This window comes from Magallana gigas, chromosome 6 (assembly GCF_963853765.1).
Source record: "Magallana gigas chromosome 6, xbMagGiga1.1, whole genome shotgun sequence".
Classification (NCBI taxonomy): Eukaryota; Metazoa; Mollusca; class Bivalvia; order Ostreida; family Ostreidae; genus Magallana; species Magallana gigas.
Window position 1 is genome coordinate 24823157 of NC_088858.1, and position 27087 is coordinate 24850243.

Below are 27087 nucleotides of genomic sequence, written 5' to 3' on the forward strand. Positions count from 1 at the left end.
AGATGTACTCTGGCCAACAACCTTGAAGCAAAATACATCATCTTCAACGTTCCACTTGATCCCAAGTGCTTGCTCAATTGGTAATCGTTCGTTTGAAAGGTCAAGGTCCTTGACATCACCGGCCCTCTATGATTCAGCAACAGAATTTATCACGTTCTTGTTGTTGGAAACAAATTTATGTAGACGCAGTCCAACACTGGCACACATAGACTGAGCATCATGTATCAGCTGTATAGCTTCTTCTTCCGTCTCGACGCTTGTGAGTCCATCATCAACGTAAAAATCGTTCTGCACAAAAATTATGCAGCTGGCTGAAGCTCTTCTTGGCTTTTAGCCAAATACTTTAGTCCGTAGTTGGCACATCCCGGGGAGGAAGCTGCACCAAACAGATGCACTTTCATTCGATACTCCTTGGGTTCTGCATCTAAGTTTCCATCCTCCCACCATAGGAATCGTAAGAAATCTCGGTCTGCTTCATGTACAACAAACTGGTGGAACATCTTTTCCACATCACACATGATAGCCACAGGGTGTTGTCTAAATCTACATAGAACTCCAGTCAAAGCGTTTGTGAGATCTCGACCCGTCAGCAGGTGCTCGTTCAAAGAAGTGTTTTTATACCTGGCAGAACAATCAAACACTACTCGCAGCTTCCCAGGCTTCCTAGGGTGATAAACACCATGATGAGGGATATACCATGTGTTTCCACTAGCACATTCTGTCGTCACTTGTTCGGCATCCCCTCTCTCCAGTATTTCTTTCATGAATGTCCTATAATGTTCAAGATATGTCTGGTCTTGTCTAAGTTTGCGTTTAAGGTGATCTAGGCGAATTAATGCAAGTGCCTTGTTGTTAGGAAGAAGAGGCCTTGCTTTGAAAGGGAGAGGCATCTCTAAGTGCTTATCTTCCTTCCAGTGTATATTTTGCTCCAAACAGTTCAGGAAAGCGATATCCTCCTGAGATATCTTCACGTCTTCGTTCTTGTCATGGGCAAAATCCTTCTCAAGAACCTTTATAACATCTCTTGGTGTACAGCTGTGCAGCTCCTTCACCGATGTTCGATGACTTATAACAGTGACATCAGAGTCCGAGTGGTCTGTATATCCAACCACGCTCCAACCCAAAAGTGTCTGGATGCCATATGGCTGGTTGTCCCTTCCCATTAGAGTCCTTATTGGGGCAAGAGCTTTAGGACAATTGTATCCGATCAAGAGTCCAACTTCACATGACTGAAGAGGTGGCAGCTCATTGATCAGCTCCTTTAAGTGTGACCAGCATGTTACTGTTTTTCTTTCTGGTATGTGTGAGCGATCCGCAGGAATAAAGTCTCTTGTATAGGCACAGTCTATAACTAAAAATTCTGTGGATTTGAATCCTCTCACTCTCAGGTTCTGAATTCTTGAGCTGTTAATGATAGTGTGCTGTGAGGTCATGGTAGACAGACTGAGGTGTGTTGGTTGTCTATTCACGTTCAGGGCAGCAGCCGTTTCATCCAGCAGGAAGGTAGTGTCACTTTGTGTGCCCAGGAGTGCATACGTCAATATTTCATGTGAAGGATTAGAGAGCCACACTGGAACAATCATGAAAGTGCTGTGACCATATCCTCTGCTCACACGAAAGGAACTAGCTTCCTTGATTTTTGTTTCTATCTTCATGCAAACAGGTCGGGTGCTTTCCCTTGCAGATACCACATGTATGCTTTCTTCTGCAGTCTCTGTTTCTGTGGCCCTTGCGTAGACATCCAAAACAAAGATTTTTCCTGCGTACCACAGCTCGTTTATCATCAATTGACAAGGCAGCAAATTTGTCACACCTGAACAAGGAGTGACCTTCTATCTCACAACAATCACACGGGGTAGACTTTGCGTCAGTTCTTGTCATATTGTGCTGATTGGTTGAAGTTGTTGCGAGGACATTCACTTTACGGTTAGAGTTCTTGTGCTCTCTTGGAGGTTTAGTGTCAGTGTCCTTGAGTGCATATAATGATGAGACTGGATTACAAGCGATACGAGCTTCCTTTACAACAAAGTCAACAAACTTGGAGAATGACGGATAATCACCAGTGGAATCAATTGTTTCTTGCACTTGCCGATTCCAACGCAGTGCTGCCCAGTTTGGAAGTTTGCTCAGCAGTTTTTGATTTTCAGAACAGTCATCCAGGATCTTGAGGCTTGGAACCTGAGGCGTAGCATCTCGACAAGCTTGTAGAAAGTCGCCAAAATCTCTGAGAGCCTTCGATTGCCCTTCTGAGATTTTGGGCCAGTTTTCTAGTCTCTTACGAAATGCTTTCTGTATAACAAATGGGTGACCATACCGGTCTTGGAGGACTTTTTTCTGGCGTTTTCATATGCAGAGCCACTTCCACTGTAGAAGAATCCATCAATGGCCTGCAATGCTTCACCGGCAACGTATCTTTTCAGATAGAAAAGTCTTTCTTGCTCTGGAATGCCCTTACGTTCAATCAATGCATGAAGGGCTGTCTTTCATTCTACGAATCTTAGTGGATCTCCTGTAAACGCAGACGGCTCAGGTATGGGGAGTCTATTGAGATTCACTGAGTCCGCAAACACTCTTGCTAAGCTACTTGTTGTGGAGTCATGATTTGCAGCGCTGTGTGAGTTGATTGCAGCATGGTTTACGTGTGGGGTCAACGACGTATAAGGTAATCCCTCAGTGTGCGTCACGGTAGTTTGGCTTCCAGGCATGACGAAAGGCTCACCGTAAGATTGGCTTGTAGGCGGCAGAACTGTAAATTGGCTCACAGACGTAACAACAGGTGCAACGTAAGGTTGGCTCATAGGCGTGATGACAGGTGCAACTGTAGGTTGGCTCATAGATGTGACAGGCGCAACTGTAGGTTGGCTCATAGGCATGATGACAAGCGCAACTGTAGGTTGGCTCATAGATGTGATGACAGGCGCAACTGTAGGTTGGCTCATAGACGTGATCACAGGCGCAACGGTAGGTTGGCTCATAGACGTGATCACAGGCGCAACGGTAGGTTGGCTCATAGGCGTGATCACAGGCGCAACGGTAGGTTGGCTCAAAGGCGTGATGACAGGCGCAACGGTAGGTTGGCTCAAAGGAGTCACAACAGGCAAAATGGTTTTAAGATTACTAGTGGCTCCAGCAAAGTTCTCCTCTCCTTGCAGCAGATCGGAGTAGGCTTGAAGTTTTGCTTCCACAATCGCTACTGACTTTTCCACTTGTAGTTTTCTAACTTCACGTTGTTGGGATTCCAGTAGTTGTCGTTGCTGCTCTTGCAGTGCCTGAAACTTCATTTGGTTCTCGTCTTCTCTCTTTATGGACTCAAGCTCTACCTTCTTAGATGCTAGATCTGCAACAGCGTCAATGAATTTGGCGGACAGTTGGGACCTCGCAGAGTTGCTCTCTGAGACACCAGATAAGGTTAAGTCACTAAATATGGATCTTGCATATTTGTTGTTTCTTAGAGTGAATGCACTGTCTTCAAACCCAGAAATCTTCTCGTTTATCGCACTGATCAAGTCTTTAGAAATAGCGATAATGCGAACAATGCCTTGAGGAGGAGCGCCAGAAGCGCTACGGAAATGTTCAAAGGCTTGTAAGACATCTCGTTCTAATTTGGTTATATTGTCAATCATGTCACCAAGCACTTCTTCGTTCGACTCTGTCTTAGTTGTTCGCCGGTATTCCTTGACCATTAGCTTCCATCGGTCAAAACACAACAAACACCTCTTCTCACGTTTGGCAGCTTCTTGCTCCATATATTCTTTCATTCTGTCAGTAGGCTTACGTTCACGACTTGAGCTTCTCTGTTTAACTTTGACATCATCCGTATTTACTGGTTGATCAGAGTCAGCATTCGGTTCTTCATTCGACGTTGTGCCATTGGCTGCTTCCTCAATATCGGGCGTTGTACCAACCAGAATTTCACTATTCGTGTTTGACATCTTGATGTGAAGTCAAGTTCTTACTGTAGCTGGCTTGGCCATTCAAATGATTCAAGTCTTTGATACTGGTGAAGAGTTTTTATTTACCGTTGGTTCTTCAACGTAAGAACTGTAAACAATACAACATTTATTAGTAATTACATAACAACCAGACATTAATTTCATTCACTAATTAATGTAAGTAAATAATCAAATCATTTCTGGTAGCAAGGAAAATATTATGTAGATATTTCACCCAAACATGTAAACAAACCTGGCGCTTTACCTTACTTTACTGTACAAAGGGGAATAACTCTTAGTTACTAATGACACAAAATTCTAAGGGTACAACAAATAATTCCACCAGTAGCAATTTAAGAAGAAAATGAAAACTATTTGATCAAAATACAGTATTGAAATATTGATACAAAATACTAAAGGGCCAATTATTATCAAAGTAACGTTTTACTACGCACGGGTCAAAAATGGCGCCATGTATAAATCCACCCTAGCAATACTTGTACGTAAATGCTCTAAATACAGAGTAATCGTTATGTCTACATTAAATACATGTATATAAACAAGATCAAGGACGTTAACGTTAAAGTAGGCATTAGTACATATGCATATAATTGTGAAATACCTTGTTCTCCTGACCAAGTCACTAAACGTTACAAATCGTTCATCGTTCTCGTCAAAAACTATGTGCACAGAGATGTTGGGCGGAAGTTACGTAATACACTAAGTTTTACCGGACTCAAAATAGAAAAATTGCCCATCCGGAACTAATTACATAAAATCATACACACATGCAATAAACAAATTGTAAATAAAGGTTATTTAAACATTTTAAGTTTTGAAGAAATAGCAACATTTACAAAGTTAAACCCAAAAAGTGTTGAATTAATACAAATCTGGTATAAAATACTAATCATTTAGTAACTCGTTTATGCTTTCCACTTTTCGGACGACGTCATGAAATAACGTCAAATGTTTTAGACGTTATTTTTGTGACGTTGTTTCTCTGTTTCTTTTGTTAAAAAAAGAAAAGAAGAAGTCTTTTTTCTCATGGACGCAATCAAGTACCGATACTATAGCCTGTCCCAAGATATTTATCCTGCATATTTGGACGATTTTTAATAAGAATACACATACCTGTGAAAGAAGTGCAATTGAAATCGATGAAAGGGAAAATTTCCAAGATAACTTTATTCACACATTATCATTTTTCCCTCGTAAAAATTCACAGAAACGAAAACATATTTCCTACGGAGATTTATAATGGGGAATATTGACATCTTTTCTCCATTTGGTAGTACTCGGGATACCTCGCGCAATTTTTCAACATTATCATCCGGGCGTCTTCATCTCCTGGGCAATGGAAAAACCCCGTATACTTTTTATTTTTAGCCGTGTAGTGATACCCGACATACTAGAGGGCGCGTTTCAAAGGGGAAATCTTGGGATTGTTTCATACTATTGAATAAACATTGTCCAAACCAAAATTTATTTATAAATATCGAATAATTTAAGAAAATATGCGGCAAAAATATCTTGGGACAGACTATAAAGCAATTCATGCATTGGTTTAGACAACAAGCAGAAACATTTCTTCTCGATTCTAGATGGCATATTTTACTTTACACCCTTTATTACATTAAATGCGTTTAACGCAATCAGAGAACGATGCTGCTTACATTTGTGTGGCCATTTTATCCCTTTTACAAGCCTGTTTCTGGATTTATGCACGTTTATGTACATGCGGCCATATGGTTTTTATTTCACTTGGGCTAAACATAGAGGTCTTAATGTTTTCCTGTGTAAAGGATGAATTTTTTAATGACTTATGATGTCATTTATTAAATTGTTATATATAAATCAGTACAGCGTGTTTATGCTTTCCCTGTGTCCCCCATTCTTCTGATGGGGTATACTCCATCTCTCACGGGAATCATAACCTAAAGTAACACAAGTCTATAGTGTCAATGTGCAACAACTTTGATATTTACTAAGCCTTTATTTTAAAATGGACACAAAATGAACAAAAGATATTACAAATTAATTATGTGCCGATTCTTGAAAGATTTGTCATTCAAATATTAAGCTCTAAAAGGAAAAAAAACCCGATTTACATGAATTGTCAACCTTTTTATATCATAACTATAACAAAGCCCTTCAAGCTTTATTGGATTTGATCATGCCCCGACCAAAATTATCACCTCATAATACTCAAAGAATGATTCCCTATCCCTTAATTAATAAACCTTTACGGATATAAAGGAGTATAAAAGTATATGTATACATGTTTGTATCAAGATAAGTCTACTTTACATTTTCATGTAACCTGCAACTCCACTATGTACATTACATATTGCATGCAGCTTACTTGACACAACTCTATAGCTCTATTTATTTCAGCCTTCATATCCCGAGGAACGTCGCCATTTTGACCTACAATGTATCTCTCTGGCCCTCAGAAGATGTCGATATACGGGATCAAAGGAGTAACTCTTTACATCGCATCTCTCCTCCATGTTTTAGGAATTTTACTCAAGATTAACTTTGATAAACAAATTAAAATTGTTTTCAAACTAATTGATATATATATATTTTTTGTTTCAGAATTTTTCTACACGTAGTACAATTGGTAATAATATACCTTTTTAAAGTAAAGTCCACGCTGATCACGTTTCTACACATGCAACATACGCGGTGATTATTGTCAGCATTCCTGCGTTACATTCATACCGTATGCCCTAACTAATTCCATTTTCGATCCGACGAATTTTATTACAATCTTGAATGGAATTGCACAATTAGTAACAATATACCTTTTTACAGTACTGTCAATGCTGATCACGTTTCTAAACCTGCAACATACATGTATGCGGTTATCATTGTTATATCACCACAGTTTGAACTACAGTCACTTCGATCTGATGAAAATCATTTAAATCTTGAATTCAAAGCATTGTCGCACATCTGCTAGTAAATGTCTGTAAATCTATACTACTACATTAAAATAATAGACTCGAATTTTTGGTTTGTTTTTTTTTGGATATTATGCAAAATCAACTCGTGCACGCACGGGTCAAAGTCTAGTAAATAATATTCTTCTAGACCAAATATTTTAAATAACTTTTGTATCAGATGACAGATTAAACAAGATGTATAGTCACTGCGAAAAAAAAAATCCCGCTTGTAATGTTTATTTGATGATTGATGAAACTGTATGTCTTCATTGATTCTTTTTATCCTCAGAAGAGTATTAGTGTTCGAAATAATATTTACCTATAATAGTTGTTTAACTGTGCCATACAAAATTGACTGCCGTCATTAGGAAAGGCCAAGGAGAAGAAAAAAATGACGTCACAATGCCCAGAATACGATGTCAAAATAGATGGGTTTTTTTATTTTGCTGTAATTTTGAATAATTGGAGTTTGTCTTAATTAAAAAAATAGGCCTTCGAGAATACTGTAAGTCTAACTGTTGTTTTTAACTAACAACACGCAGCGCGCCTTATCCGTATATATTTACATCAGAATCATTCTACCAAGTATCATGACACCCTCTATTTTTACGGAAACATTTTTAATTCATGGCTCTATAGACAGGCACGTACATGTAACATCATTTTTGAAAGTGGAGGGGGGTGGCGCCAGACTTATCCAAAAAATCTTGACAAGCAAAAAAAAATAATGAAAATTAGGAAATTCCCAAAATCTCCTAAATACTAAACCCGGGGCCGGGGGGGGGGGGGGGGGGGGGGGGTGGGTGGCTGGCGTAGTATATAACTTCAATTTCAATCCTAATTTCCTTATTTTCATATCAATTTTTTCCATACTCCCAAATAGTGGGGGGGGGGGGGTAAAAACAGCTAGACGGAAATCTACACGCCCCGTTTATCGATTGGTCGAAATCTACAGCAGCTAAAACTGACAAGAAACTGGCAGGCCGGAAATTGACACGCCTTGTTTATCGATTGGTCGTAACCTACAATGATCTAAGAAAAATCACGGGCTGCACGAAATAATCAAGATGATGTTATCGAATCAAAGTCTCACAGGAGACGATCTGGCTTTTTAGTCCCCTACCGGTTTTCACCGGAGGGGACTATAGCTTTCCTCTGCGTCCGTTAGTCCGTCTGTCTGTCCGTCTGTCCAACTTCAGTTTTCCACACTTTTTTTCTTTATGCGTTTGAGGAATAATATGAAATTTGCTGAACAGCTTCAAATGTCAAACTACAGATCAAGTTTACACCTTTGTAGCGTCTGGTTGACATATTTTTGAGAAAATTAATTTTGAAATTAATTTTTTATATTCCAATTTTTAATGTTCGGGTTCGATATTCTGCATAACAGTGCATTGTTTTCACAATTTCCACAAACCGGTAGGGGACGTGTATTGCTTATGCAATACTCTCAGAATGCTTGTTATTTTAGCAATTAACGTACTTATGTACATTAACAGTAATAACACTGTAATTGAATTTTACTTACTTTTCACAATCAATTTATAAATGTGTAAAAAGAAAGATGTTAATATAAACAATAAAATACTTTCGTTGATGGTTCATGCCGGATATGAAGGTAGCGATCATTGCAGAAAAAAATTTAATAACTCGCTTACGCAGGTTATGTAATTTTTCTGCAATGCCTCCACCTTCATATCCCGAATAAATCATCAAAGAAAGCATTTTATTGTTTCAATATAATCATACCTCTTGTGTACTCATAGCTAATATTTTTATACAGAAATTTTAAGAAAATGAAATTCTCGAATTTTACAATGTTCTTTTAGCCTGTGTATATCATACTATATACATTCATTTGTCTGGAATGAAATAAAATGTCAATATACATAATCATCATTTAAATGTCGGTATACTAATATTTCTTTACCTCCTCCGTTACCACACAACGAATACAGCTCCAGGCAGATTACCTGGTAATGTATCAATTTCTGCAGTTACAACAAAATTTTGGATGAAATTGAATCAAATTTTGGATTACATGTACCGAAATGAGATGAGTGAATTTACTGTATGATTGATATTGCATTAAAAAAATAATTTTGCATTAATATAAAAATTCTGAAATCCAGTAATATTATTCAATTGTTTTATTTTGTGCAATCTAAATATTTTGTACATCGCAACATCTAATGATACATACGTTTTAACATTAATTAAGCGGCTTTGTGGCATTAGGTTGTTTTTTTTGGTTGGTTTTCGCACTACAGTCTAAATATAGGATGAGTTTAGTCTTATAAATACTCTATTGTATATGGATACTAGACATATGCAGGATAGTTGTACAAACAGTAAAAGTCAAAGTCATAAATGTCAAATACTCATACTATTATTGTAACAGAATGAGAAATAACACAGACGTGCCATCAATCATATAGGTATTTAATTCTTTTGACGATTCCGGTGAAACACTCTCCCACCATCATCTCACCGTCACCAAGGATACACACGGCGCGTGGTTCTTCTATTCCTCCGTCAGGAATGATGTACCTCAGGAATCGTCCGTCTCTGTCCAGCATGTGAATCTTGTTTCCAGGACGATCTGTTATGATGACATGACCATTAGAATTAGTGGCGACTGACAAAGCTTTAAAGCTCTTGTCCTTCCCTGAGTACGAGTAACGGAATATGCCCAATCTATCGATAGCAATGACTGCTTTTTTCTCCCAGTCAGTTACAATGATGTCCCCGTTGACATTCTCAGTGATGTAAACCGCTTGTTTGTACAGAGGTTGACACTGCGAGTCGTACTGGATTTCCTGGAGCACGGTACCGATACTGCTGTATCGGACGACTTTGGACTGATCGTCTTTACGGAGACAGACCAGTAGATCACCGGACGCCGCGCTTGTGACGCCGAATGGCACCCAATCCCTGGTAGTGAACATCGTCACCACAGTGTCGGTGTCAGATATCATTCTCACGGCTTTATTGCGTTGATCACTGTACACTACTTGTTTGTTGTACATACATAAGTAAAAGCCTTCGGTAGTAATGTGAACGGTGTGGTGGAGGTGTCCATGGAGATCAAACAACTTCAGTTCTGTGCTCTCTCCTCCCATCCACACTTTGTTATCGTCGGTAACGGCCATGTCATACAGACGGTTATTATTCTCTTTTTTCGCAGGGAACTTAGTGTCTATAACAATAGTAACTGTTGGTATCTCTGATATTCTTCTACCCGATAAATCATTTTCTTTTAATTTATTTTCCAAATATACATCTACTTTATATTCATATAATTTCGGAAACGAATACTGGGAGACCTCATTTAAATTCTTCCGATTCTGAATCACTGGTACAAAAGTCTGCATATCTTTGACGTTTTTTGATTTCTTTAATTTTATTGTTTTCCCGTTCATTTCATCCACTTTTCCAATCATTTCCTCAAACTCTTTCTTTTGTTTCTGTAGTACAGTCTCGTGTTCCTTTTACATGTCATCCAGGTCCTGGTGAATTTTTTTCACGGTCTTCTCGATCTGTTTGTGCCACTCTTCTCCCCGGGCTGTAACTTCATCTTTTCTCAGTTTGTAAATCGAGGATATCGAGGACAGCAGTTTCGTCGTGTGATCCAGAATTCTTTCTAATTCATGTTTGGATGATTGAAGTCGATCATTTTATTTCGCGATAACTTTTAAAAGTTCTTCAATTTTATCTGACAGCTCAGACATTTCGTGCGATCTGTGTTTGATAGAAACGCAAAGGATGCATATCGGAGCATCACAAGTTTTACAGTACGCGGAACAATCGTTTTGGGGGTGGGAATCACAATGGCATGTGTCGTCATCATCCTTGCTGGCGAAATCTACAATTGCATGAACGTTTGTAGATTTCACACGTACATGTATTGCGATACAAGTGTCACAGAGATTGACCCCGCATCGTCTGCAGAAAAACGAGACTGGTTGCTGACACAGATCACATCCTACGAAATGCTGGGCTTCATTTTTAGATTCCATCATCTGCGCAATCTGTGAAAATAGTAATCAGAAATAATGAATCAAATATCAGATACATTGTTTTACTTTGTAATTTATATCCCGAAATGGTCATTAAGAGTAAAAATCAGCAAGCATCGAGCATTTTGTGAAAAATATGGAAAGTGACATAAAAACAATAATGATAAAAACACATATAAAGATAATAGGAATGAAGATTGTATTAAAAATATTTGGGTAATTTTTTTTTATTCGTGCTGTTACTATGGAAACCACGTGCTTTTAGACTGACTGATTTGTACTTCATTTTAACATGAACATTTTTGTATATACGAATACAATATTATGTTAAATCATCTTAAAACTCTATCAATAATTTTTTATACTACAAAACACTTTGCTGTAATTTAAACATCATTAAGAATTTACATCTACTTCATCCTTTGATATTTATACCCGTTTTATCTTGTTAATTTTGCATGCAAACACCAGTCAATTCAGTGCACTTTTATAAAATTCTACAACCATGTCAAGGTTAACTAACACTACATATTTATATTATGACATTTGTTCTAGAAGAATCAATTAAAAAATCTTTAGGCAAGTCACCCGTTTATAAATAAATACTGATTTTATACACCTGGAAACGTGCAAGTTTTACTCTAATTACCTCCCTTTGATATGACTCTCTTACGAAAGGAGGTAAAAACGGTATTTTGTTTACATTGTTTACATCCAATATTTCTACGGAGCTGAAGAGTGAAGTGAGACGACTATGGATTTTAGTTTCTGGATTATAGAAGTGTTTATTTAGTTCATTATCATGGTAAGTGACAACTTTTACTAGTTTCTTATTTTCTACTGGCAAACATTTCTTCAACGGGAGAAATAGTGGATGCTGTAGATCTTCGTGAAAATTCGGATTAACATGTCAATGCACACAACATTATAAATAAAAGTTTAAACATGACAAAGAAAATGTATACGTGATTGCTAATTGTACATAGTGTTTGTGCATCAAGGACAATAAACTTTTAATGAAAAATGTATTAACATACATGTATAGACTATATGGTAGCTACATGTATACAAATCCATGTTTAAATGTATCTTGTGTGAATAATTGATCAGTCTTCTTATTATTCTATATGTTGGTAATTAATGTTGTATTCACATAAAATCAACTATTTGTACCATATTGCTAGAAAAAGTCAAGATTTTACACATATATTAAATGACTTATAACAGTAAAATATTTTACTGTATGAGTTTTCAAGACAGTTTAATTAAATAGGGGATGGAAAGGTGTATGAGTTATAACAGGTTCTTTGTTTTATTACAGATAACTTAGTGAGTTGTAAACAGAAAATGTGTCACATGCAAGCCAAATGAATCAACTTAAATGAGGATGGACACTAAAATCTACCATGTCTACACAAAAATTAAAATATTCATACCAGACAGATGACAGAGACAATGCTTGAAATATTTAAATTTCGCAAAAGAAGAGGGTGAAAGTGCAATTGAAAAAAAACCCAGACCAACAAATACTATAGTTGACAAGGGATGATTTTCTTTAGCAGAATTTCTTTCATCCTTGAAGATAAACAGCTATGTTAACCACTTTGTTCCACAGAATAGAAGAGCTGGCTTTCAACTAAAACTGAAAATCTTATCAAATAGAATTCAAAATTATATATAATTATATATAGGGATATTTGGGTTAAATACAATGGTACAAACAAGTATTTTCTGAACTATTTCAAAGTAAATGTGTGCCTGACTTATACTCTGTCTATTTTTGAAAATAAGATGTGTTCATATGTCAATGCTGATGCATAATGATTTATTACCACTTGATCATTTGAGTTGTTGAATTATTTTCAGTGAAAATTATTACAATTAATGATGGTAAAAATTAAAGTTGATATTCATAAGATTGTTTTATTTGTGTTTACTTTACACTGTTAAATAAAGAATAAAATCCATGTTAGATAGAGCATTCAGCAAGTTCTGCAGTAAAAGCAGTAATACAGGTTTATGTCAAGCTATTTGAACTGACCTGATGACATTGACAAAACCAAGACTAAATAGGAAATAAATTCATGCATAAGAATATAAACCAACAATTCACATATTGATATTAAGGCTACTGTACTATCTATATCAGCTGACTGTCAAAATATTTCTCTGAATTTTTGCAGACCAATTCAATTTTATGTAAAATAATTGATTATTAGATTTTGAAGAAAAAATATTTCCCCATCTTAATGACAAAAAGTTTAATTATTGATCGAGTAGGGAGATGGACAGAACACTTTTTAAAAGTGGCTTAGTAGATCAATTCTCAAAGTAAGCATATAGTTACATATATTGTTGAGACAATTTTTCTTATGTGAAATTCCTGCATGCATGGGTTCTGGGAGGGGGCGGATATGACCAATTTAACTGAAATAATTATTGTCATTTATTTGTTATAGTTACATCCAAATATGATTCGGGCTGATATCAGTGAAAGAAAGAAACTATTGGTGACTGTGTTCAACTATAAAATAATATGATAATCAGATGAACATCTAAATTGGATATTTCGCCTTCTGAGGAATAAGTTACCTCCTTGATTTCTTTTTCTGACCTTCACTTTTTAAATAACATCTCTGCACATACTTTTTCATGCAGCAATGTTTTTTCTTAAATATACATATTGAAAAATGAAATATGATGGACTTCCACCCCCCCCCCCCCCACACGATAATCTTATTGGTGTTTGATTTTATCAGAACAACTTGAAATCTCTTAGACATGTTAGAGTAGACTGGAGATTCAGTATTACATTTAGAGATGAAGAGCATATCTTTCTTCTAAGCTGAGGTCATTTTAAATAATTACGCGCCCTTCAGAGAGCTTTATAGGTGATAGACTTTTAGTGTAAACTGTTTCAAATAAAAAGAAAAAACCTCGAATATTTTTGTAAAAATTTTACATTTAAAGCCCTCTTTCTAAACATTTATATCTGATATCTTATTTATGAAGTGGAAAACAAAAATATCCAGAAAACTGCATTGAAATCATAAGAAATCTAAACATTTAGAAAGCTTTTTCAAATTTTCAAATCACACTTATTATTAAATGTTGGCTAATTTTAAGTACAAAAAGGTCAGGAAAGATGCAACTTAAACAAAATATATATTATATATATATTTATTTTATATATTCATTCTGACCATCATTATAGTACTTATATAATGAAAAACAATATTGGTATATGATGTTATTGTTCACATTTTTTGTCATTATGTTGAGAATTGCACTTTAAGTACAAAAAGGTCAAATCAAATGAACTCAGGTGGTAAAACCTGACCTCCTTCCCTTGTTTTTCTTGGTACATAATATTTTAAATGATTGTTTTGTATGCAGATGTTCACTAAATTTATGATTCAACCACATTGAGGAGTAAAATACCTCATTTATAAATGAAATAAGTATTTTACCTTATATTTGCCCTTACGTCCGTGTGTCCATGTTTTCTAATTTTAGATGAAAATGATTGATCTTTAAAATGTCATTTTAAAAAAAAACTTTATGAAATAGAAAATTTGACTTATTGTGCATCTTGAACCAGGGAATATTTTAAAAATAAGGTACAATATGATCTATTCAATTTAATAATACTTGGTTTTTATGTTACCTTTACCCCTTTGTAAAAGCTTAAAATGCAAATTTGATATACTTTTAAACCTTGTACAACTTTCCCCCCTCAAAGTTGCCTATGGATTTTATTTTGCATATTTATAGTACAGATGATCACTAACAGAAATACATAATTCATTTTTCCAGCAGTGGTTGTAGATTTTGCATATAAAGTGATAAAGATGTGCAATTTTTGAAAATTGATAAGCGTCTAAATGCATGTTCTCCTCCTGTTGTCATGGTAACAATTACAATGAAATATTTTAAAATTTTATTTTTTCCTAAAAATGGGAAAACTCAATCTTATAATAAATACAAAAAGCAAAATACTATATAATATCATGTAAAGGAATAATTTACGTAGATGTTTAGCTAAAATCATTGTTTTATTTTCAAAGATTTGTGCACCCGTAACTAAGGAAATAAATTTCCTTGGATACCAGTCCCATAGTATGACAAAAATCATTGTTTATCAGGGATTTTGTGTGAAGTAGATTAAATTCAATAATATACAAGCAGCTTTTCAAAAAATAATTTTTCCACTTTCCATGGAATGCTTGATGCTTGTTGATTTTTACTCTTAAATACATGCCGGTAAAGATTTTATACGAAGCATTTTTATCAGCTATAAGTCATATATCGAAAAATTCTACCCATACTATTTACATGTATATATGGAAGGGGTGGAATTTTTCGATATATGACTTATTTAGCGACCGATTGAAAAAATCAGGTGCCTGTGGTAGGATCCCTGGCCAATTAGGATGAATATGAGTATGGTATTGACCCCCTTGATGTATATTTCAGATAGTGACTGACAATTAGTAACTCGTCAAGCTACCATTTATACTTTCACTATTCTAAAATTTACCTGATGTCCAATCCAGTATTAATATAAATATGATTTTAAAGTCGCTAATCTACATTGTATGAAAAAAGTGTGCTTTACATTTACAGGGGAGGGGACAGAATCGTTCTAAAAATATTGACAAGCTTAAAGAAAAAAATGATAATTCCTAAATCTTCAAAATCATAATCGGAGGGAATGGGGTACCTCAATCTTCAAGTTGAATGTTAATTTCGTTATTTTCACTTCAGTCATATTTATTATCCTATCGAAAATGCTTATTATGCCTCCTAAAGAGGGTGTTTGTGTGTGGGGGTGACTCCTACTAAATTCACTTTAAAGTTTTGTTTCAAAGATCGACTTGATACCAATAATAGGTGTAAATGTGGCCCAACTCATCAATATTTAACTGATCAATAAAATATCTTTTCCCCCAAAAACTTACTTCCCAAAACAAGATACCGATAAAAGCTTTTTTATTATTTATTTACATTACAGTATGTTATATCACATGACATGGCTGATGCTGCCCAGGTTTTAAAAATGTCTTGCTGCAAACAAGATATTTTAGAGCTGCATGTAAAAATTTGGTCTCGATTTTTCTATTTTATAATACATGTCAGTAAGCTTAGGGGGTCAGGTAAAAAATTTTAAAAGAAATATTTCAATCTTTAAACGCAATATCTCAAGAAGCTTTAAATTTACAGGTGTAAGGGAGATAAATCCAATTCAAAGCCTTCACCGATTTTGTAAATCCTCCACGGGTTCATGATTCGCAAATAAACTTTGTTCTGTTTACAGATCAGCTCTAAGAGGTAGATACACAGAATTTAGAGCCAATTATACCATAAATATCTTTAAAAGATAGCTCGGTGTCAGTGGGACAAAGGTTACAACTTACACAACTGCAATCGGAGCGTGAGGTGCATACAATTCATGTCACGTTACAATATGAAACTCAAAAAGCTACTTATTTATCAAATCGCTTTATCAATCTTTTACATGTTCAATTGTAAAAAAAAAAAGTCGTGTATATGAACATTATTGAATTAAACGCAAGATACCTGTACCGGTCTTGGCAAGATGCCTGCGTAACGTTAAAGATTTTTCATATCATTTACCTTTATCAAACCTATTAATAAGTTTGAATATAAACAAGTACACAAGTGACAGTCTAGACAAATAAATTTACCTCACACAATACAGATCAGTCGCATTATGGAAGGAAAATATCTTCTTGAAGAAAATATGACCGCAAACAAAATCAACTTTCGTTTTTGTCTGTCATCCGGGTCTTGTTAGGCAATCGACAATCCTCGGCGAACTCCGCCACGCTCTATACAAAAAATCGACAAATCTCGGCTGATTTCGCTATCCTCTATATATAGTCGAGTGAATGGGGGGAGTGAGTGGTTAATCTTACCCATATCTTATGATAACAAGGAAAGGTCAAAATCTAACGAAATTGCCCATCCGTTAATTGGAGCAGTGAAAAAATCACATTCAAAGTTGATATACAGATCTAATTCGACCAATAACTACGTACCCTACCAATATTACCTGTCGTGAGATGTTGTTTTATTATGTAGTAGGTGTGAAACGATTAGCATTACTATACTCTGTCCCGAGTTTTTGCTTCCACCACTTATGATATTTTAATAATAGTAAATACCTTTGTGCTCAAACTACGTTCATCCACTGATATGAAAAATGTCAAAATTACCTGTTTTGAAACGCCCCCTCTACCGCTTCAGGTTTCAATACACATCCCAAAATTGAAAGTCTACGGAGATTTTGCATTGCAACAACCATTAATAAGCCCGGATGATAACGTTAAAAAATTGTGCGATGTATTCCGAGTGTATTCCGAATGGAGAAAAGATGTAAACATTCCCCATTATAATTCTCCGTAAGGAATCTGTTTTCGTTCCTGTGAATTTTTCTGAGTGGAAAGGGATAATTGTTCAATGAAGATATCTCGGATATATTCCCTTTTAACGATTTCAACTGTATTTCTTTCACAGGTATGTGTAATTTTATTTAAAATCATCAAAAAGCGATGGAAGCAATAACTTGGGACAGACTATAGTAAGCGTGAATATCATAATGATTGTGTTTCATCGTAAGTTAATCCTGCACTAGTTTCGTTATACATGTAATTAATTTATAACGCTTTGTACATGCCCCCTCAAATGTCGCTCCGGAGTCCCAACCCCCAAATGTGGGTTTGTTTACGTGCGTTGGTACATGTAGATTAAACAAGATACATGACAATTCACAATTTTTTAAAGTTCAAGCAATATGCATATTTTATTTAAATCACAAATTGCATATATGAACGCACAATATATACATGTACATGTTAGTTTATTTATGATATTTTCAATTTTATTCTATACAATTAATAGTAACAAATTTTGCTAATATTTACAGTTATTAACTTTTTTTAAAACTTCCGAAAAACTGTATTCATTCTATATGCATTTTATTTTTCAGATTTGTTTTACTGATGATTACAAGAGAGAGAGAGAGAGAGAGAGAGAGAGAGAGAGAGAGAGAGAGAGAGAGAGAGAGAGAGAGGGGGGGGGGTATTTAAATTCATTATCGTTCAACTTGGATAATAGGTTTTAATTTAATATTTTTACATTCAATAAGTATTTTCTTCTTTATGTATCAAGCAAACCTATTAGAAATCACAGCTTTATAGAAACCGACAGGGCTGAAATCAACACGGTCCGTTTCTAACTAAAATGTACTCTGTCCCAAGATATCCTCGATTCACATTTTGCTTACTTGCTTGATATTTATAAATACGTCAGGATGCAAACTATGTTCATTCAAAAGTATGAAAATTTTTCAAGATATCTTTGTCGAAACGCCTCTGTTAGCCTAGTTTCAATACAATGCTAAAAAAATGTTATGTATACGGGGATTTTATAATGCAGCAAGCCCGGATAATAACGTTGAAAAATTGCGCGATATATTCCGAGTGTATTCCGAGTGGAGATAAGATGTAAACATTCCCCATTATAGATTTCCGTAAGGAATCTGTTTTCGTTCCTCTGATTTTTTCTGGGTGAAGGATTATAATGTACATGTACCAATAAATTATCTTGGAAATTATCCGTTTCAGCTATTTCAGTTGCACTTCTTTCATAGGTATGTGTATTTTTATCAAAATCCTCTTCATAAATATTCTGGGACAGACTATAGGGTATCGATTGGTCGAAACCTTAAAATCACGAACTACGTATACACGAAATACTCAAGGTGATCTCGGACTTAATTCCCATATATGAAGATGACTTCAAGTTGGCTGTTTCTTTTATCAACATACTGATGAACATTAAGAATAATTTAGTTACTTTATAATTACGTGCTCTTTATGATTAATTCAATAATTTAATAGGCTACAAGAAAGGTGTATATTTAACATCTTTCTTTTAACTAATAATAAATTAAGCGTAAAAAGTAAGTTAAATTCACTAAATTACTGTTATTGTACATAAGTACGTTAGCTAAAAGAAAAAGCCAAATCGTCTCCTGTGAGACTTTGAGTCTGACATCATCATGGTTATTTCGTGCAGTCGTGATTTTTCTTTGGTAGTTGTAGGTCTCGACCAATCGATAAACTGGGCGTGTCAACTGCAGTCCTGTCACTTTCTTGTCAGTTTCAGCCGCTGTCGATTCACAGGATGAATGACCATCTTTAAGTCCTCCTTAAAGATAGCTTAAAGGTGTTTAAAGGTAGCTTAAAGACGATCTTTAAGCCACCTTTAAGCTACCTTTAAGCTATATGTATTGCTTAAAGGTGGCTTAAAGAAAGCGTAAAGATGGCTTAAAGGCAGCTTAAAGACTATCTTTAAGCCACCTTTAAGCCACCTTTAAGGACAACTTATAGGTCCTTAATGTCCAAACTTCTTTAAGCCACCTTTAAGCCACCTTTAAGCTACCTTTAAGCCACCTTTAAGCCATTAAAAAAAATTTAATTCAATATTGTGCTTAATTTCCAACAAAATGTATTAACTTTATGAAAGAAAAGGTATTAAAACGGTTTTTGTTCTAGAAAGAAAAATGAAAAAAAAAAAAAAAAAAAAACCGGCCGCGGTGAGAATTGAACCCGGGACCCTTAGTTTACTAGCATCACCACACATCCTCTGCGCCACGGCAACTTACATATTTATAAGTGTTTTTATATCCTATATATTAGTGGATATTGAATCACTGTATTGAATGTGTTTACTTGAAAAGATTTTGACAAACCATTCAGTTTGTAACAATCAATTATATCTAATTTATAAATAACATGCATGCATGTATTTAGAATGAAATACGGAACTTGGTCTTCAGTGAACAAAAATATATTATACCTAAATGGAAACCGTTAGGTTCACTATAGTAGGCTTTCTTAGTTAATAAATTTAAACCGAGTAGATATACGTAATTCATCTAATTTATACATGTAGCTATAAAAATGTAAGAAAGAAAATGAAATCATTTCTTTTATTAAATGCATTGATACTATTAGGGTATTTGTTCAATTTCCCGCAATTTCCCGGTTTTCATGATCGCGGCGCCGTTCCAATATGTTTAAATATTTACATGTAATTGTATGTACATGATTTTTAAACTATCAATTCTATAACAAACAAAATTACCAATTACCGGTGACGTATTTACTGCATGTGGCAATTGCAAATGACTTGTACATACAATTGTATGATGTGCCAGGCCGGGTATATTTGACATATTTACCCTTATACATATATTTAAATAATCAACCCCTATTTATGATCGCCGGTACATTAATTAATTAGCCTCAAGATTTTACTCTTACATACATGTATCGTTAATTTGTAGACGTAACATATTTGAAACCCAGAGCTAGGAAATAATACTTTGAAAATGAATTACAAATGTAAATTAACTTTTATTCACTAGACTTATCGTATACTCGTACATACTAAGATTCAACGCCTTTAGAAACACTGACGTGCACCTGGGCACACGACACACCTGTTGTGTATATCTTGTATATTCTGTGTTAGTTCCAGGGGTTTTCTTAAGTTGGACAAACAATAGACTTTAATTAGATATACACAAACATGCACCTGGGCACACGACACAACTGTTGTGTATATCTTGTATATTCTGTGTTAGTTCCAGGGGTTTTCTTAAGTTGGACAAACAATAGACTCTAATTAGATATACACAAACGAACAAAACTATGTCTAGACAAACAAAGCAGTAATATCCTGCCCGATATAACAAAGGCAGTTGAGAGTCTTTTCATCTTTAACATGTATCTAGCAGATCTAGAGTTAGAAATAATGAAAATTGAAAAAAAAAATACAAACCTTAAACCGATTAACAAATTAAATCATGCATTTTTGGTTCATTATCTTTATTTTGTTTAATAACCAGATGAACTGAGAGAGAGAGAGAGAGAGAGAGAGAGAGAGAGAGAGAGAGAGAGAGAGAGAGAGAGAGAGAGAGAGAGAGATTTTTTTCACCGATTAATTTATAATAGGAAACAAACATACTTTAATTAGTTTTATGCACATATTAAGATACAGAGACTGCGCTCATCCCTACAATAATTTTGAAACCCCCAAAAAATTATAAAGAATTTTATAACGGCAATCTGTGTCCATCGGAGCGGTGCTGATGATAGCGATCTGTGTTTAATGGAGCGACGATTAAAACCGCCTGGAACCCCCCCCCCTTCCTTGGAAATTATATTATCACTCGGGTGACCCCCTCCCATCTCTATAAAAGAGCTTTTGCATTTCATATATGTTTTTATTGTTCAGCTTGATCAATATTGACTTAAAGGCCACTTAAAGACAGTGTAAAGGCAGTGTAAAGAGAGCGTAAATGCCACTTAAAGATGCTTAAAGGTGGCTTAAAGGTGGCTTAAAGGTAGCTTAAAGAAGTTTGGACATTAAGGACCTATAAGCACTTGCTTAAAGGTGTCTTAAAGGCGGCTTAAAGGTTGTATAGCCTTTAAGCTCCTTTAAGTCACCTTTAAGCCACCTTTAAGGACTTGTTTAAAGATGGTTTTTCGCCCTGTGATTTCGACCAATCGATAAACGGGGCGTGTAGATTTCCGTCTGACAATTAAACGCTATCTTTGATGATTCATGCGACTATGAAGTTGACGACCTTTGCAGAAAAAATTACATTATATATAATCCGCTGACTGCAATGTGGCTACCTTCGTGTCCTGCATGGATCACCTCAGAAAGCATTTTTTTGTTTTAGTAAGATCGATTTAAAATACGGGTATCATTTGAATGCAATGCTTATTATATGACAATGATTTATAACTTTGATCATTTTCTTTACTCGAAACCAGTAACTAAATACAAAGTACTTATATAATTTCTTATGCGCATATCAATTTTAAACATGATTTCGTCTATCATTTTTTTAAATACAAGAAACAAGAATATTTTAATATTAGCAATGAATCAATTTATTTGCTATCATGTCACATGATAACTTAACGGTGGTTTTATTATACACGAAATATGTTCTTAGAAGATAAATTTAATTAATCATAATTGAATTTAAATCAAATAATAATTAATCATATAAATAGTATGTCGTTTATTATGAGAATTGAATTGGTCTGTGGAGTATTTTCCTTTACTTCTGTCTGTCAACATCCTCCTTTCTTCGTATGAGCATAAGGCCATCACGAATGGGAACCATTATCTATAGTACAATAAAAATTTGTCAAAAGCATTCACACCAATTTGTTTATTTTTTTTGTAGGTATATCGATTACAGATACAATGTTACACGATGTAAATGTCAAAATAAGAGAGATAACTCTGTTAGTCGCAAAGAGCAGGAATCCGGGTACACAAGGCGGAGGGGATTTTACTAAAGCTGCGTGGTCCGATTTTATATCAAATTTGGTGAAGGCTTTTAAACGATGGCTATGCTAAGTATGTGTACAATAAAAGACATTGTAGTAGTTTTCACGGTCAATTAAGCCATATTTCAATTAAAAAAAAATAAATAATGTACAGTACCGCGTTATTTCGCCTCTTATTATAATTTGCCTCTGACGTCGAGACTGGGCATCGCTATAAGTAAAGGTAATAATCTTTTGGCAAATCAAAAGTAAACAGGTGTACATTTTGTTCACTTATAATTCGGAAGTGTTTTGCTTACAATCGATGCATAACATGCATATGGAATAAATCTAATTATTAGGGGAACGAAACCAAACGGTTACCTTTTCTAAACGTTCCCCAATCGTAACTAGTTATTTTTCGCCAACAGAAATGACTGAGTAGTTACGATTGAAACGTTCCCATGATGCAGATTGGCTTGTTTTTTTTTTTGGGGGGGGGGGGTTGCCAAAAAAGAATTTTTTTTATTTACTTTGAATATTTCGAACTTTGAAAGGAGACCGATTCTGCTGGTGATATTAGGCAAAAGTCTTTAACTTTCTAAGATATTTGGTTTTATGGAAAATTATTTGATACTGTAAAAGCGAAAAATATCGGACCATGCAGCTTTAATGAAGATAATGATGATATTGTGTTGAGTAAATTTTTACTTTTTGGCACTTTTTTTGGCCAGGGAAGTGAAGAAGCATATCAATCAAATCTACATGAGCGGATCCAGATTATTTCCTTTTTCGGAAGGGGGGTGCTTTGCAGTTATTAAATATTTGATCATTCGAAATACTAGACATTTAAAACTCTTTGTTTTCTTTCGATGGATCCTACAATCTAAGACTTTTAGACCAAGTTCTTTTGTTTTACAAAGAATAATAAAATTGATATTGTTTGCATTTGAATTTAAAGAAAGACCGTGTACAAAATATTATAATTAAGATCAATAACTAAAATTCACAATGTTGCACATTTTATAGGAGTGTAAAAAAGCATTGTTCATCTAAAAATATAATGGAGTCATACTAGTATATGGGCGCTACCCATCTAGATCTTAAGTTTTAAAACATTGTCAACCCTGTTCAATAAAATCAAATTTTTCTAGCAAAGAGGTGGAATTTTTTAACCACCGATTTAGGCGGAGAGTGCCAATGATTACATGTACATATATACCATATCCGGCCGTCAAACAGGTACGTAGCATCGTTTTTGAAAGGGGGTTAAACTCATCCAACAAATCTTCACGAGCAAAAAAAAAGTCGACTTCTCAAAACCATGATAATCCTTATCCGGGGTGGGGGGATATAGCATGTATAACTTCATATAACATAAATTTCACTGTTTTTTATCTCCTTTACAGTTACAATTTTATATGCTCCCCAAAAAGACGGGGGGCGAATTCCACGCTCATTTAAATTTTTAAAAAAAATATTTGCTGCGAGAAAAAGTGGGGTGGGGGGGGGGGGGGGCAGGCCCCCTACCCTACCCCCCCCCCCTCGATGCTACGTGCCTGATGTTAAGTACATGAAATACATTAAATGATTAGTTTATCGATAACAGCCTTACACCAATACATGTACCTTGTGGACTCGGTCGTCCTTTCTGACCATCTCATTGAAGTTGATAATACTCTGCCCAATTTCACCCGTGCGTCCCTCCTTAGAGTATGGATCCCCGTGAAAGAGCACGTTGTCCACTAATATCGTTCCCTTTGGCGCCAAAAGTCCCAAATCCCATATCGTCTACAAAATTACATCGTGGTTTTTTCAACTGTGTCAATTTGAGAACGAAATTATTAAATCCGGATTTAATATTCTGGATCTTTTTGTTTTGAATTGTTTTTAGTGTAATGTAAATGGTAAGCGCATATTCCCCATAAATGATCCCTACATTTTTCAAACAGTTTTACTTGTTATATCCAGAAGAAAAATGGTCTAATTGTTTAACAGACTCCCCTTGTACTAAATCATGTAGACAGAATTAACATTTACCGTGTATTTGACAACATTTTGTGTATCACAGACCGTAAACCAGCGTGCGAGAAAATCAGACCGTAAATACGCGTGCGACAAAATTTCACAAGAATCCCCGAGAGCCTCGTTGTTGCAAAGTTAACTCTCTCTCTCTCTCTCTCTCTCTCTCTCTCTCTCTCTCTCTCTCTCTCTCTCTCTCTCTCTCTCTCTCTCTCTCCAGTCTACATCTTGATCGCAAAATCAGTCACCGCAAACCAAATTATTCCCGGTAAATCGCAAAATAAAATCCTTGGCCAATAAAAGTTGATTTACAGAATGAATTAAATTAGATTGAGGTACATTTTTGACTCATCTGTTACCTTGTAGTAGGTGGTATAACCCTCTTTGTCGGCATCTATGAAAATTATATCAAACTGTTCCTTCTTCTTTGCGAGAATCTCTAGAGATGATTTGGCGGGACCTATTATATATTAGAATTAAAATAAAATAAAAACATCGTAAAATATCACAATAAAAAGCCCGTATCAAGTGAACGTTTAGAGCATGCGAGTAAGCCAGTCATCAAATTTTGGAAACAAAATATCTATAGTTTCAATTTTACCCTTCATGATTTCAACTTTCTTCCCACAGGACGTCTTATCTAGAAATGACCTTGCAAGATCAGCAATGTAAGGGTCAAGTTCACAGGACACCACTTTCCCGTCTTCCGGTATGCTTTCCGCAAACGCCAAAGCCGTACATCCGGTGAACAGACCTAGTTCCAGGACACGCTCAGCGTTACACAAGCTTGTAAGCGATCGCAGAAACTGCGCTACAAATAATACATGTATTTTTTGATACGCATTGAATACACTTTCACCTGAAGGTGTTTTGTAATTTTAGGCAGCAAGTTAAGGTATATGAAGATACTATTTCGATCCAAATTTTTAGAAAAGCCTCAAAATATCAGGCAGATATCATTCACCATGTATCGTTTCATGACATTTCAAAAAATATTTGGATCAAATCTTTCATAAAAGATAATGGTTTGTTTCACAAATAAAAAAAAAGAATTATAATTTTTGTATTTTGAACTATTTAAAAATTTATTTCGCTTTGAAATGCATTAAGAATGTAGATATTGTAATATACTAAAATACTAGCATAAGACTGTTACCGCTAATCAAATAATTCTCTGCCAATTCTTAGTTATCGAAATTTTTCACTTGTCATTTGAAAAAGATAAATTTACGGTCAATGTAAAAACAATTAACTGTAGGATTTATTCAACGCAAGAAAACAAAATAAAAGACTAAGTACACACTCTATATGTATATACCTTCTAACTTCCCAGACATCATCATTGTACTGGGGACTCTTGACAACTTTCCTTCGGCGTGATCATTCTGCCACTGATGATGAAACGTGGAATGCATGAGTTGTTGGAGATCCTTGCTAGGGTCGGATGTGATCCCCTCGCAATAATCGTAACGAGCCTGCAGAGAATAGCCAATATGTTGCATCAGTGTAGAATTGACAATGAGGTAAGATTTACTGCAGTAAAAGCAATTTGTTTCAAGTTTATCTTTTTTTATGATTAAATGTTAGTTACAACTTTAAATATTACTTTTTAAAAATGTAAACTTACACCCCCTCTATTTATTTGCAAAGTATGCACAGGTACAGTTTTGAATATAAACTTTTCTACAATTCACAATTCAAAAAAATCCTTTGTAATATATCTGGCGCAAAGTGAATGAATTAACAGAAATTAATCCATGAAATTTGAAATAAGATATACATGCTGCTGTCATACGTACCTTCAATAGATCAATAACTTCACCAATCTCAGCGCTAATTTTAGATGAGGCATTTTCTTCTCTAACCAATTCCTTAAGTTTCTGTAGCTTTCTATAAGCAGGGTCTAAAATCATAAACTTCTCACTAGCCATATCGAATGTTTGAGTTCACTGGAGATGGGAGAAGGGATAACACTGAGTTTATATTCGCTCAACTATTCGGAGCTCCTCGGATGTCGCATACACTTTGAGTAGGATAAATCTAAGGAGTTGTGATTGATCTCTCGGGTATTCCACGGCATGACGCGGTACTTCTATTTTTAGCTTCATGTTCCTTTTAATGTTCTAGATTAAATTTTTGGTGACCTCGATTGTTTGTTTCAATGGTGCACGGTGTAAAACGATTTAAACAAATGTATATGGCGCACATAATACATCTGGTCTACACTCTTAAAAAGCTGAATACGCACTAAGAATTGTCATTCAATGAATAATATTCATTTTTTGCAGAACATCAATAAATGAAGGAAAAATTGAAGAAAATGCAACGAACCCGGAATTGAGAATTTGACTTTACGCCAAAGAAACCAGGAAAGAATTATGTTTATAGGAAACAAACGGTTACATTGTAGTTCAGTTTCACGTGATTTTCATATCTGTGTGCAATTAGAATTTTTTGACATGTGATAAAAAAAAAAGGTTGAACAAATTTATCCGTACATATTTTCATTAACGTACTGCTTCATTAGCGATTCATACTTTTTTATTGATTTCTTTACATGTGTACATGTATTTCTAAAATCGGCGTACCCGCTTATTTCACAAAAAAGGAAAAACAAAAATCAACTTTTTACATATATGCGTACAATGTTTTAAAATCCTTTGAATATTTATAATTCAAGTTTATAATGGGGACTTTACACGGACACAGCAAGAAATCTTGAAGAAAAAAAATTAAGCACGCGTGCAAAAAATTACATTGACAAGCGATTAAATACTGTAAC

General features: G+C 35.0%; 2 protein-coding genes and 1 long non-coding RNA gene across 4 annotated transcripts; 1 reads left to right on the forward strand and 2 right to left on the reverse strand.

Moving 5' to 3' along the window:
- Window positions 1–9143: 9143 nt before the first annotated feature.
- Window positions 9144–16702, reverse strand: LOC105337176 (tripartite motif-containing protein 2). 2 transcript variants are annotated; one of them, XM_066088379.1, is made up of 2 exons: window positions 16611–16702; window positions 9144–10905 (listed from the first exon to the last, which is right to left on the reverse strand). In XM_066088379.1, the coding sequence occupies exon 2, from the start codon at window positions 10324–10326 to the stop codon at window positions 9310–9312; it is 1017 nt and encodes a 338-aa protein (XP_065944451.1). In that variant the 5' UTR covers window positions 10327–10905; window positions 16611–16702; the 3' UTR covers window positions 9144–9309. The 2 variants fall into 2 exon arrangements, with proteins under 2 accessions (XP_065944451.1, XP_065944450.1); XM_066088378.1 differs by having other exon boundaries at window positions 9144–10914.
- LOC109617199 (uncharacterized) lies at window positions 11001–12881 on the forward strand. Its single transcript, XR_010714866.1, has 2 exons — window positions 11001–11707; window positions 12224–12881. It is a non-coding gene; the product is annotated as an uncharacterized lncRNA (long non-coding RNA).
- Window positions 16703–21887: 5185 nt separating the features above from the next.
- On the reverse strand, window positions 21888–26600 carry LOC105337177 (O-methyltransferase MdmC). Its single transcript, XM_011441806.4, has 6 exons — window positions 26105–26600; window positions 25624–25780; window positions 24907–25116; window positions 24665–24765; window positions 23913–24074; window positions 21888–22138 (listed from the first exon to the last, which is right to left on the reverse strand). Exons 1-6 carry the CDS (start codon window positions 26234–26236, stop codon window positions 22070–22072), a joined length of 831 nt encoding a protein of 276 aa, XP_011440108.3. The 5' UTR covers window positions 26237–26600; the 3' UTR covers window positions 21888–22069.
- Between the last annotated feature and the right edge of the window lie 487 nt (window positions 26601–27087).

Bases quoted from the DNA above. Each gene is read 5' to 3' on its own strand.
- LOC105337177 (XM_011441806.4), bottom strand. From the start codon at position 26,236: ATGGCTAGTGAGAAGTTTATGATTTTAGACCCTGCTTATAGAAAGCTA. The intron at 25,117-25,623 runs GTATATACATAT...TATTATTTGTAG, and splicing joins GATGTCTGGGAAGTTAGAAG to CGCAGTTTCTGCGATCGCTT. The intron at 24,075-24,664 runs GTAACAGATGAG...GTAATTTTGTAG, and splicing joins GTTATACCACCTACTACAAG to ACGATATGGGATTTGGGACT.
- LOC105337176 (XM_066088379.1), bottom strand. From the start codon at position 10,326: ATGATTGGAAAAGTGGATGAAATGAACGGGAAAACAATAAAATTAAAG.